Source organism: Episyrphus balteatus, chromosome 3, assembly GCF_945859705.1.
Source record: "Episyrphus balteatus chromosome 3, idEpiBalt1.1, whole genome shotgun sequence".
In the NCBI taxonomy this organism is placed as follows: domain Eukaryota; kingdom Metazoa; phylum Arthropoda; class Insecta; order Diptera; family Syrphidae; genus Episyrphus; species Episyrphus balteatus.
Window position 1 is genome coordinate 73,039,937 of NC_079136.1, and position 12,786 is coordinate 73,052,722.

At 27.9% G+C, this 12,786-nt stretch overlaps 1 protein-coding gene across 1 annotated transcript in view; it reads right to left on the reverse strand.

Moving 5' to 3' along the window:
- Positions 1-12,786, reverse strand: part of LOC129915743 (uncharacterized) — a 30,262-nt gene that overhangs the window by 9,185 nt on the left and 8,291 nt on the right. The window contains exons 2-3 of the mRNA XM_055995409.1: positions 3,846-3,998; positions 3,696-3,788 (exon numbers count right to left, since the gene is read on the reverse strand). Coding sequence (XP_055851384.1) covers positions 3,696-3,788; positions 3,846-3,998 — 246 coding nt within the window. The remainder of the gene's footprint in view (positions 1-3,695; positions 3,789-3,845; positions 3,999-12,786) is intronic.

Below are 12,786 nucleotides of genomic sequence, written 5' to 3' on the forward strand. Positions count from 1 at the left end.
TATGTATATGTAGGAATCGACAAAGTTACATTATCTTATTTGCTGATGTACCTAAAAGAGTATGCAGTACTGCTAGATGTATGTATGTATTATACATATGTATATCTATTTATACAAAAATGTTCTCTTGTGCTCGATAAACTCGTGCACATATGCGTTAAATATTTTCATCGAACCGAATATTTTTTTTTCGGACCTCAATACATCTGGTTTTTTGTTTTTCAAAATGTTTTGCAAGTAAACAATTGAAATATGTAATACATTTCCAGTTGCTAAAAATAAGTTTTAAATTGCAATATTCTGATTATTAAACGTTTTTTATTATTCAAAAAAGCCTTTTTAAAGCTTTTTAGGAAATTTGGTAAAACTATCGATACTATCGATAGTATCGATAGGGTTTTCCCAAAACTATCGATACTATCGAAATCTTAAACTATCGATGTTTAACGAACACTACCATTTGCCTATTCCAAAGTAACGGAGAGGACATATTGAAGAGTGTTTCCAGTTTATCTCGTTGGAGAATCAATCATTTTTCTTAAAATTTGGTGAGACTAATGTCGATTTATTTTAAGTTTCACGAAAAAACTAATTGATCGTAGACAAATTATTCCCAGATATTCAAACATATTCAGACAGATATTTGATTGAGGACATTTAAATTAAGTATATTGCAGTTAAATGTGGTGCCATGGCATCCTCGAATCATCGAAGAGGACTTTTTGGTTACTAAATAACCATTAGGTAACTAAAACTATAATCAAAAAACTATATTTTTATTTTGTTTGTTGGATGTTGACTTGTAGCCAAAGTTGTAATTCAATTTATTTACACGTTGTCCGTCCACATGCACTGTGGCGTATACGTACTCTATTTTACATTTATTTGCTGTTTATTTTTTAAGAACACATGTAGTGGGGTCGGAGAAGACGGCTCGAAACTAGAAAATTTAGATTTATCCCATGTGGCTATATGACTCATTATTTTAAATTATTTTATAATGCTCTAAAATGTTAATAAAACTCGCTTAAATAATGTACTACATTTCTCGGAAATTAGCTTTTTATTCTTCTCAAAAGATCACTCTTTGAATTTGGATAGTTAAGGGTGATTTTGTTCACTAGAAGTTGAGCATAACTTGAGGATTTTTATCTTCAACTTCTGGATTTTGTTTTGTTCACGCAAAGTTGACGTTTTTAACTTTCGATTCTCAACTCGAGAGTTTATAAACTTTCGGTTTTCTCAACTTCCGGAAAAAGTAGAAGTTTGCCGACCAAACTTGAGAGTTTGCTTTAAAATTATTATTTTTTTTATTTTTCTGTCAAAATTTTGTTGGCAGTTATTGTGATAAAAGTTTATGTTCCGAAGGAAAAAATCGAAAAATAACATTTTCTTTTTAGTGGTATAGATATAAAATGTTGCTCATGGAAAAGAACAAATTCATAGAAAAAAATATGATGCAAAAACAAAACGAAAACAAAGACAAATTTAAAGAGAAAGAATTGCATTATTTATTTTCTTATGTATGTACATATTTTATTAAAACATTATTTGTCTTTGCTGTCACAAATATCCCAGGGATATTTTCAAAACTGAAAGTTGGCCAACTTTTTTTTTTTAAACTCGAGAGTTAAGAAAAAAATAGTGAACAAAATAGATTCTCAACTTTTGTTTTAACTCTCGAGTTAAAGTCAACTCTCAAGTTTGTCAACTTGAGAGTTTGCTCCAAGTTGAGCAATAGTGAACAAAATCGCCCTAAATAAACTGTTTTTAGCCTAAACTATCCCATTTCCATTTCCAATGTTCACAAATTAAAAAAAAAAAAAAAAAAATTGGTGTTGGGTTTCGATACATACACTCCTGCTCAAAATTAACGCACACTTTTTTTTTCTTTAGTTATACCCCTGCATCTTGTTTGAAATGGCTTTAAAATTATTTGTTGTATTTTTTTGTGTTTGCTTATTGTTTAGCAAGTCAGAAAAATGCTAAATTGCAACAGTATTATTAACCAAAAAAAAGATAAACCAAATTTAGCAATTCAAGGTCTGAAAACTGATATTAAAATAATTTTTGTTTTTTAAGAAAAAAAATTTAAAAAAATGGAAACGCGTGACAGTTCTTTCCAATAATTTTTTTCAATACTTGGCATTGTCTCCTCTAGCGCATATGGTAATTTGGAGTAGTCTATTCATTCCACGAATTAAGTTTTGAAGGTTTTGTTGTAACTTTTCTTTCACTGCAGTTTTCTGTTAATCAAGAATGCTTGGAGGTGGATTTCGGCCGCAAATGCATTTTTTTCAACATTTCCTAGACATGTTCTATTGAATTAACATCCGGATATCTGTGTGGTCAATTCAAAGGTGGCACATTTTAATCATGAAGATATTCTCAAACCACTCTAGCATGCATTATCGTCCATCAGACTGATTTGTGGACCAAATCTAGGGGTGATTGGAACCGCATGCTGTTCGAGAATATCAGCCAAGTATCTTTGGGTACTTAAATTAGGTCTAGGAGATCTCACTAACTCCGTAGGTGTTGTGAGGCAGAGTTTACTCCATGAAAATTTATGACTCATCTCTAAAAGGTTCGCGGGTTGACAGATAGACTTCAGCATACCTCTCCAAATCTTCCCCACAAACATTTTATTCCATACCTTCAACTTAAGCTAACTCCTGTCTTATTTGAGAAAATAACCACGATACTGTGAGATAAAGTAATAGTAGGACTTTTTTGTAAAATAAATATAATGTGCGTTAAATTTGAGCAGGAGTGTATGAACAAAATTTCCAAAGAAATCATCGACGCATTTTCGAAAGTTTAATTTTTTTAATCCTTTAAATAGATCCAGAAGTAGAAAACAAAAGTTCGAAATTTTAAGAAATGGCTATAAATGTATAAACATAGAAAATTTAATTTCTGTCTATAACTTTTTAATTATGGAATACCAATGGAATGGACCAGTTACCGGGATACAAGGAAAAAACATTAAAATAGAAATGTGATTTTTCTATTACCTAATATTGCAAGCAAGTGGGAATTTTTTGACAGATACTAAAAAAAAAATTAAAAAAAAACGTTTTGGAAATACATGAATAAGAAAACTATGTCTCTTTCCGCTATATTTAAAGAGAAGCTTCTTAGGTATCAAATAAAAAATGCTTCTTCTTCATGAAGAAGTTATTTTTCCAAACCAAAAAATTGATGTTTGTTTTCAAAAAAGTCAACGAAATTAATATCTGCAAAGAATTATCTTAAAAATAATAATAAATTTTTTAATCTCAACATTTTGAGGCCTTAACAATAAAACCTTATTTAGGATTTTACCAGTTGCATTTTTTCCCAAGTATCATAAAATGTATGAGTTTTCTAGCAAACTTGTGAATACCTTTTTGTGTTTTATTTTCTTAATAAGAAACATTTATAAAATACTATGTTTATCATGCATTTTTCGAAGAGAGAGATCTCAAGTTAAAAATTTTTAAAGGACATCCTTTAAAAATTATTGTCTGAGTTATCCAAAAAGATATCAATATGTTTTAAACACAGTTTAAAAGAAAAATCAGCAAACGTAGTGGATATAGTGTATTAATGTAAAAGATTTTTTCTTAGAATATATCCAAAGAATTACCACCTAAAATTTCTTTATCTACTTACAGGACTTCCTGTACATTAAATTTTAGTTTTATACTCACATGTCCACTATCAATTGACTTATAGCTGCTGCTACCACCAGAACTTCCAGATGCTATTGATGCTGATGCTTTACTTATGCTTGCTAATAGTCCCTTAAAAATCAAACTTTAACGTAATTTTAATTTGAAAGTAAATATGATCATAGTTACCGATTTAATATGTGTCACTAGATCAAGACCACCAGATCTTTTTGTTATTTGTGGATCACTTTCAGCTAATTCACTATCTTCACTTGAATTTGTATCGTCTGTTGGAAATGTATGGCATAGCAGTGGTAATATAAGAAGTAGTATGTGAAGGTACTGAAAAATGAAAATAATTTCATTTTATTAAACCGCAGAAATATTGAAATTACTTATTTATTTAAGTAAGTAAAGGTAAAAACTTTTGTTGCATATAAAAATTTTGTACTGTACTGTTGCTTAGTTCCAAACTAACGATTGTTTTCATAAGATCTTCAATTATGAAAAAAAAATGTTCATTAATAAAAAAACACGTATACGCCATAGTGAACTCTAGAAAAATAAAAATGTTTAAAATTGTTGGTTACCATTTTTTTAAACTGTCACACACCGATCTATTTTATGGCTTACGCATTAATCAGAGTGTTTTAAAAGAAGAAAAAATAATACTAAACTAATAGAAGCAAAATGATTTTCAATGAAGACTCTAAGCAAACGTAATGGTCATCCCTTTGCATGAGAGAAAATAAAATAAAACCATCTTTCTAATGTGATTCTTTTTCGTTTACTACTTACATAGAACGTTTCAAATAGGGTGTAGTAATGCAATGCATCAGTTCTCTGTTCTACCGTAATTTTGGAAAAAAAAAAAAATGATGTACTATGATGAGCATTCATTTGACATATATATCATTTCCGTTCGTTTCACCCACCTCCAATAGAACTTTTCCAACTTTTTCACACTTTTCAAGTGATTTAGAAAAAAAAAGATTACCCAAAACATCCCCTTTGCAATGCAAGTTATGTCAAGTAAGACTTAAATGACAAAAAAAAGTAAGATCGATAAAATAAATCGTAAAGTCAACTACTAAATCCCAAAATCATCACACAAACTATTTATTCACATATTTTTGTGAGAATTAAGTCAATTACATCATTGAGAGATTTCTTTGAATTGAAGTATTTAAATGGTATACTTATGTACCATTCATAGATAAATTCATAAATATTACAATAAAGCATGAACATAAATTCATCTGCATTAAATAGAGCAGAAAATTACAGATAAATGCAATTCTTGTTGTACTATAAAATTCATTTCTACTTGACTTGTTTTATATTTTTTCATTCATGAAAATATAAATTTAAGATTTGAAATCTAGTTCACATTAAATATTCATATAAAAAAAAAAACGTTTGAATAGGTTTTGTATAAATGCATCATTTATACTTTTTTATCTGTTTACAAGAAAATATACTTGAATTTGTTAGCAAAGGGGAAGAAAAAAATTGTTATGTTATTCGAAAAGTTTCTTTGGCTTTTAGTTAGAAAAAAGTGAATTCAAAATGATTTGGATTTTAATAATAAATTGGAGTAAAAGGAAATCTAACAGGCTCTAGTGGAGATAATTAAGTTTATATACCCGTAAGTCTTAAGGAGGCTCTTATGAAAGATGAAAAATTTAAATATCAAGTTTGTTACGCATTATACAAGATATAGCAACGTATGCGAATCCATTGGATGCCAATGTACTTATAATAGAAAAATACTCAGATACAAGGCCACAACTATTAAATAGGCAAAACAGACCTTTTAAGATGAAAATGAAAGAGTTTGAGAACTTGTAGCAAAACGGAGTTTTTCCCTTTTAATGCAATAAATAGGTAAAATAATTAAATGAAAATCGGTATTCTTTTTAGGCAACATAATGTTAACAATATCATTCTACCAATAAGTTCACCAAAGAACAATGTCAACATACAACACCTTCTCATCTAACAGTAAATGGGGCGCTCTACAAAAATTCTCCATCACATTTTTTCATAGAGTGAATCCTACTGAAGATATTAAAACTTAAAGCTCAAAAGATATGAAACAATGACATTTATTTCGTTAGCCTTTTGCTAGGGTAGTCGTTATTTAAAAAAAAAAAAAACTGGAATATGTTTGCTCTCAATAGACCCAGGGTCGATAATTTTTGAAACCCAAAAAAATCAAAGTAGAATGAAACCCATTGAAAAATTAGGTGAATATGATGAAAATTAAAGGAAAAATAAATAAAGGGCGAGCCGAGTTCGGGAAGTGGGTGGGTTGAGTTTTTAATGGTAAAAAATGGTATATCTCGTTTTCCGGCAAAACTACAAGTCCTATAGAAAAAAGTTGTATGACAAAGTTGTAGGTAATAAAAAGATCTACAACTTTTGTATCAACAATTTTGTCACATAACCTCAAAATTTATGTGAAAAATTCAAAAAACCGAGTTTTTGGTTTTTTAATTTTATCTTTTTCAAAACCAAAATTTTTTCTACGAAATTTGGTGAAAACTTACCTTATTATATCCCAAATACACTGTAATTTATTTGATTTAAAATATTTATTTTTAACCTTTTTTTTGACTTAATACCAAAAAACACCCTAATTTTCAATCGAAAATTCACGTGTCAAAATATCAGCTTTTTTCAAAAAATCGGTGGGTATTTTGTTCGTTAAAATCTCTACTTTCAAATAGTGTAAACAAAAATTTACATTAGTATACCATAATACATGTTCTAGGTAAAAGCAAAAAGCTTCAATTCGAAAATTTTTTTATCATTATTTAAAATTTTGGACTATTTATTAAAATTTACACTTAAATTACTCAAAAACCGTAACATTAATCAATATTACATGAAATCCTACGTTTTTTGAGTAATTAAAGTGTAATAAATAGGCCAAAATTTTAAACAATGATAAAAAAAATTTTTCGAATTCCAGCTTTTTTCATTTTTTGCATTTTACTAAAACATGTTCTATAGTATACTAATGTAAATTTTTTTTTACACAAGAAAATAGACATTTTAACAATCAAAATGCCCACCGACTTTTTGAAAAAAGCTGATATTTTGACGCGTGAATTTTCGATTGAAAATTAGGGTGTTTTTTTGGTATTAAGTCAAAATAAGGTGAACAAATTAATATTTTAAATCAAATAAATTGCAGTGTATTTGGGACATAATAAGGTAAGTTTTCACCAAGTTTCGTAGAAAAATTTTTGTTTTTGAAAAAGATAAAAATAAAAAACCAAAAACTCGGTTTTTTAATTTTACACATAAATTTTGAGGTTATGTGAAAAAATTGTTGATACAAAAGTGGTAGATCTTTTTATTACCTACAACTTTGTTGTACAACTTTTTTCTATAGGACTTGTAGTTTTGTCGGAAAACGAGATATACCATTTTTTATCATTAAAAAACTCAACCCACCCACTTCCCGAACTCGGCTCGCCCGTAATTTATTTTTCCTTTAATTTTCATCATATTCACCTCCTTTTATAATGGGTTTCATCCTCCTATGATTTTTTTGTACTTTTTAATGTTTTTGAAGGCATCGGCACTGGTCTACAAGGGGTTATATGGCTGGAAAAAAATAACAAAAAAAAGTTCAACAAGCTTAAAGTCTTTAAATAAATTCTAACCCTTACCATCTAAAGGTTAAAGTTTCTTATGGGAATAACATGGTATTTTGGACCTTGTAAGATCAATTTTAAATTCCAGCCAAACTACACTGGTTTATACAGCCCAAATGGACAGTCAATACCAATATTTTTTACTAACGTACTTTGACCTCCGGGACTCGGATATTACATTAAAAAAATTACAATGGATACGTTTTCGAGATATGAATAAATAAACAAGAAACACTAGAATTACTTTTCTTTGTCACTTCAGATGTTTAAGTGCAATGTATCAAAACATTAAAAAAAATCGATACTTTAAAAAACAAAATATCTTACTGAAAGAAAAATTCAAAGTCTATTGACATATAAAACTTGTATGTGAAGTACACTATCTAGCAAATATAACAAGATACTTTCCTTCAAAATCTATGGATACGTTTTAAAGATATGATCATTTCCATCAAAATGTTCGACTCTTTTTGCTACTTTCCTTTATCTCATAACATGAATTGAGTACGGCCAAAACTGGATAAAATATGGACTTTTAAAATGTACTGTTTTTTGGTATTTTTGAACTATTTTTCTTTAACAATTGTATGCATTTGTTAATTAAAAGTACTTCTTAATTATAAATTTAAATCATAAAATCCCAAAACTCATTGGGTTGGGGTCAAAATTCTGCTTTTCAAAATTCTGTTTTTCAAAATTCTGTTTTTCAAAATTCTGGTTTTCATAATTCTGTTTTCCAAAATTCTGCAAAAAATTAAAAAAAAGTTTGGAAAATGTTAAAAAGCGCGCGCTTTTTAACATTTTCCAAACCCTTTTGCAGAATTAATTTAAAACATCTTCTTGAAACATTATCTGCTTATTTGATTACTTACCTACATAATTTGTCATTCTTTGAATGCATATTAATTTTTGTTTTCTAAATGAATGAATTCGAAAATATTAAGAAAAGGTTTTTAATATAATCACTTCCGAAAATAATTAAAATTTTATTAATTTATCAAATAAAGATGAATATTAAAAAAAAAAAATATTTTTTATGAAACAACATCGTTTCCAAGTAGTTTGTAGATTGTATTAGAAAAGAAATTCAGTATTTATGCATTTTAAAAAATATTTGCGACACTTAAACAAAAAAAATTTACGAAAGTACCAATGTTGAATTACATATGCTATTAAAAAACAGAATTGGCAGAATTTTTTTTGTTCAAATATAATGCTGGCAGAATTTTGAAAAGCAGAATTTTAAAAAGCAGAATTTTGAAAAACAGAATACAAAAAGCAGAATTCTGAAAAGCAGAATTTTGAAGCCAGAATTTTGACCCGATCCCAACTCATTGCAAGAAATATTTTCAAAAAAAAAAAAAAAAAATACAAAACTACTAATTACCTACCACTTGTAAAATGTGTTCAAAAATACCAAAAATTAATAGATTTAAAGAGTCCGTATTTTATTCAATTTTGGCCGTATCCAATTTGTGTGACCATCATTTACAGTGAAAAGTTAATATTTTAAGTTAATACTTAAGCTAAGGAACCGGTAGAAAAAAACATTAAAATGTATTTAGGTACCCACTATTAAATAGGTATTAATTTTTAGTTTGTATTTAAAGTTTAGTTTTATGATTTCATTGTTTGATTTTTTTAAATAAGAATTTAATTTTGTTTTCTCTTATTTTATTCAGTATTTTTATGTAGCTAATATTTCTTGCACTATAAAAGTCTACGTTTTATTAGTACTGACCATCAAGATAAAAATAAGTTGAAAATTAAAATTTACACAGTAGACGAGGAAGACTTGTTGCAGTGTTCCTTAGCCCCTCTTCAATTAATTTGTCAATTCAATGATAATCTATTTCATGTAACTAAGTTCAGATTTACATAATAATTTTAATGAGATTTTTACTACTTAAAAAAAGGAAATATTTAAATTAACAAAATATTTTTTTTTTATAAAAAAATATAAAAATAGCAGTGCGGTAAATATCATTCAATTGCGTTATATGAGTTTGTTTGTTATCCTTATGTGTATAATAATATTATGATTATCTATTGGTTTTAATTTTTTAATTTAATTTGCTTTCAAATGCAAATGTACATAAATCTACATTATTTACTTACAAAAATAAAATTCAAGTAAAAATAAATAAACGGATAACTTAATATTGTAGCTCATCATGTATCATTTACTATCAACTAAAATTTAATATATTTATTCATGGATGGCTTGGTTAACTTCAAAACTGCATGGTTCTGTATGGTCTTTAACCTCAATACACATAAAAAACTTTAAAATATTTTTGTTTTATGATTATGTTTGGTAATCTTCATATGTTTAGTACCAGTAAAGAGGATCTATAAAATTTACCCTACATCCTTAAATTTTAAGGAAATTTGAATCCTGCTGCAATCATTTTGAATCCAAAACTAATAAATAATTGAAAACTTAATGTATGAGATATATGCATTCCCTAAGGGGGAATAATGCTCTCGAACCTAAAAATAGCTGCAAGCTCTCCGTCTACCATACATCTAATATGATGATATCTTTGTTTCTTTGATAATTGGTTTACCATAGTTTTATGTTTCTGAATTTATATTTGACCCTGAATTGATTGCATTATATTATTTCAATAAATCAAAGCATCTTTAAAATCACTTTTACTTTCGAGACCTTGTACTAAATTGATTTCATCCGATGAAAGTATTTAATGTAAAATTATGTGTTTCATTAATTGCATTTGAATGAATGAATGATTCGCATAGTTAATCATTTGGAAAATCTTTGAATTTCTTATTTTAATTTTTTTTTTTTTTTTAATTTTAGTCGAAGATATGATGAGGAAATATCTTCCCTCATCCGCTATTTGAAAATGACCAAGATAATTTTTCTGAAAATGACAAGCACTTCATAGTAAATATAATGTTGGTAAGTCAAAGCTTTAAGTACATCATCTTTCTTAACTTTACAATCCAAAAGTGCTTTACTTGAAACAAATAAATATTTGAGAAAGTTTATTTTCTATTTAGTTGAAATTGTCTTTTTTTTTTGTGTTTAACCAATTTGCAGTGCCAACAATTGAAAATGAAAAGTCTTTAGCTCATAAAGTATTCTTGTCGTATTTAAGTCAAGTCGCCCCCTGTCACTAACATAATTTGTTTGTTTTGGTTTCACTTTGTGTGTTCTTCACAAGTAAGTAACAGGCATCTTTGAATTCACTTAAGAGGTTTAAGAGATTTTCTTATTTTTTTTTTTGTATCCAATGCCACTGAAGTAAATGGCATACTAAAAAGTAAATTGATAAGATATTTATGTGCATTGAATTTATTCGGACTATTAACTTTATGTGGGTCTTTTCATATATTATTTACATATTTCTAAATCAACTAAGAGAACAGTCGCACGTAATTGTTCTAGTAGTTCAAAGCAAGCATTTTATATAAGTATATTTATAAAAAAAAATTTGGTTGATTTTTCGGAAAGAGCCAATTTAGAGATCAGATTAAAATAAGCTACTTTTTTTATTTCAGATTTTTCAGATTTTTAAGAAAATCTGAAAATGTTGTTATATTGAAATTGCTTTGAATATTATGTGTGCAATCAAAATTGTTTGAGTCATTTTCAAGATTGCAATAATTTAAAAATTTGGGTGCACATGTTTTAAGCGAGATATAAAAATAAACAAATAATTGGTTGTCTTTAAAGTCGGTTTTCGGACGGTTTTCTACATAATGACCTCATAAGAATACATTGATAAATATTTTAAATAAATAGTGAAATTTATCATTTTGTCAATTTTTGTATATGAAATGTTTACAAGAAATTATATTTTTTAAATACCCCCAGAGTATTGAGGTTTTGACCCGGATAAAATCATAAACAGCATTTTTATTGGTGGAAATTGTTGCGAGCAATACCCTGAACAACATACCTATCCTAAATCAAAAAAATGCATCCATAATGCAGTTTTCGGTTGAGCTATATCTTTAAAACTAATTGTTTTTAAGGCTTCATTTAAAAGCCAAAACAAGCTTATTTGTATGCTGAATCTAACAAAATTTTAACCAAGGGCCAAAAGAGTGCATCCAAATATAATGGATGAGAGGGTGATTTTTTCTATTACCTACATTAAATTGAATTTATATTGGATTTAACGCTGATATCTAGTAGTATTGAGAGGATCTTAAGGGTAATTGGTTCCCACGATAGTAATAGCTATCACCCTTGTGATCCGATAGACATTCAGCTTAATAGAAAAAAAACATTTTCCCCCATAATAATATTATGGTCTTTTTTATTCTTGATGTCAATGACCATCTGTATTTTAATTTTTTAGAATTTTTTTCAACACTATTGTCATTCTTTAAACAAATTTGTCTATCGATTATGAAAATTCAACTCTCTACAACTAACCGTTTAGAAACTAATTTTTTCTTACCATGTCATTCTACCCCTATTTAGCCTATATGTAGGTATGCTAGGGCGTTCGTTATTTTTGAATCAAGTTCCTAAGTGGAAAAACTGTTTCTAAATAATAAAAAAAAAAATCCCCTAATTTTTTCAGATTTATATTTTGACGCTAGATGGCACCCCAAGAGGGCTAAAGTTTTTTCTCATTTGAAATAGGTATATGTTGACTTATTATGCCATTTTTTTAGATATAGCCTAAATGTAAAATTTGATGAGGTTCTATTCTATATTAAAAACCCTTTTCAAAAAGATATAAACCATTTTTCTAGGACTAGGGGTTTAGTCAGGACATGCATGTCTTTTTTTTCAAAATGGCCTAATATGTCAACATATACCTATTTCAAATAAGAAAAAAACTTTAGCCCTCTTGGGCTAATGGATTTTTTTTTGTTATTTAGAAACAGTTTTTCCACTTAGGAACTTGATTCCCGAAAAAAAACCTAAGTAACGAACGCCCTAATGTATACATATGTAATGACTGAATTTTAAGAATTTATTTCTTGGTGTCCACCCTCAGAATATTACCTTTAAAATAAGCTATAGTACATTTTGCCTTAAATTAGTTTTGGCGTAGTATAAAATTTATCCTTTATAATCTATACCACACTGCTAGTGGAAAATGGAACGTGTGGTTGAGTCAGCCTTTTTCGTGTTTGCAGCCGAAATTCATTGGTTTATAAGTCAACGGGTCATATGCATAAAAAATACTTAATGATTTTACTTGAAAAATTCTAAAGTATGAACGTTTTTTATCCACATTTTGTGCATATCAAACCTATTATTGCTAAAAAATAATTTTATTATGTGCGATAGAGTATGTCAAGAAAGTGGGTCTCGCAATTCTGTCTGTATGTATCTTTGAACCTCTCAAACTATTGATTGCAATTTTCTTCAAACTTGGCAGTTGACAGCTTTGAAAGATTCCATAGAGTGGAAATTGAAACCAAAAGAAACGGTACCTGTAATAATAACGAAAGTACAAAACTTTATTTAT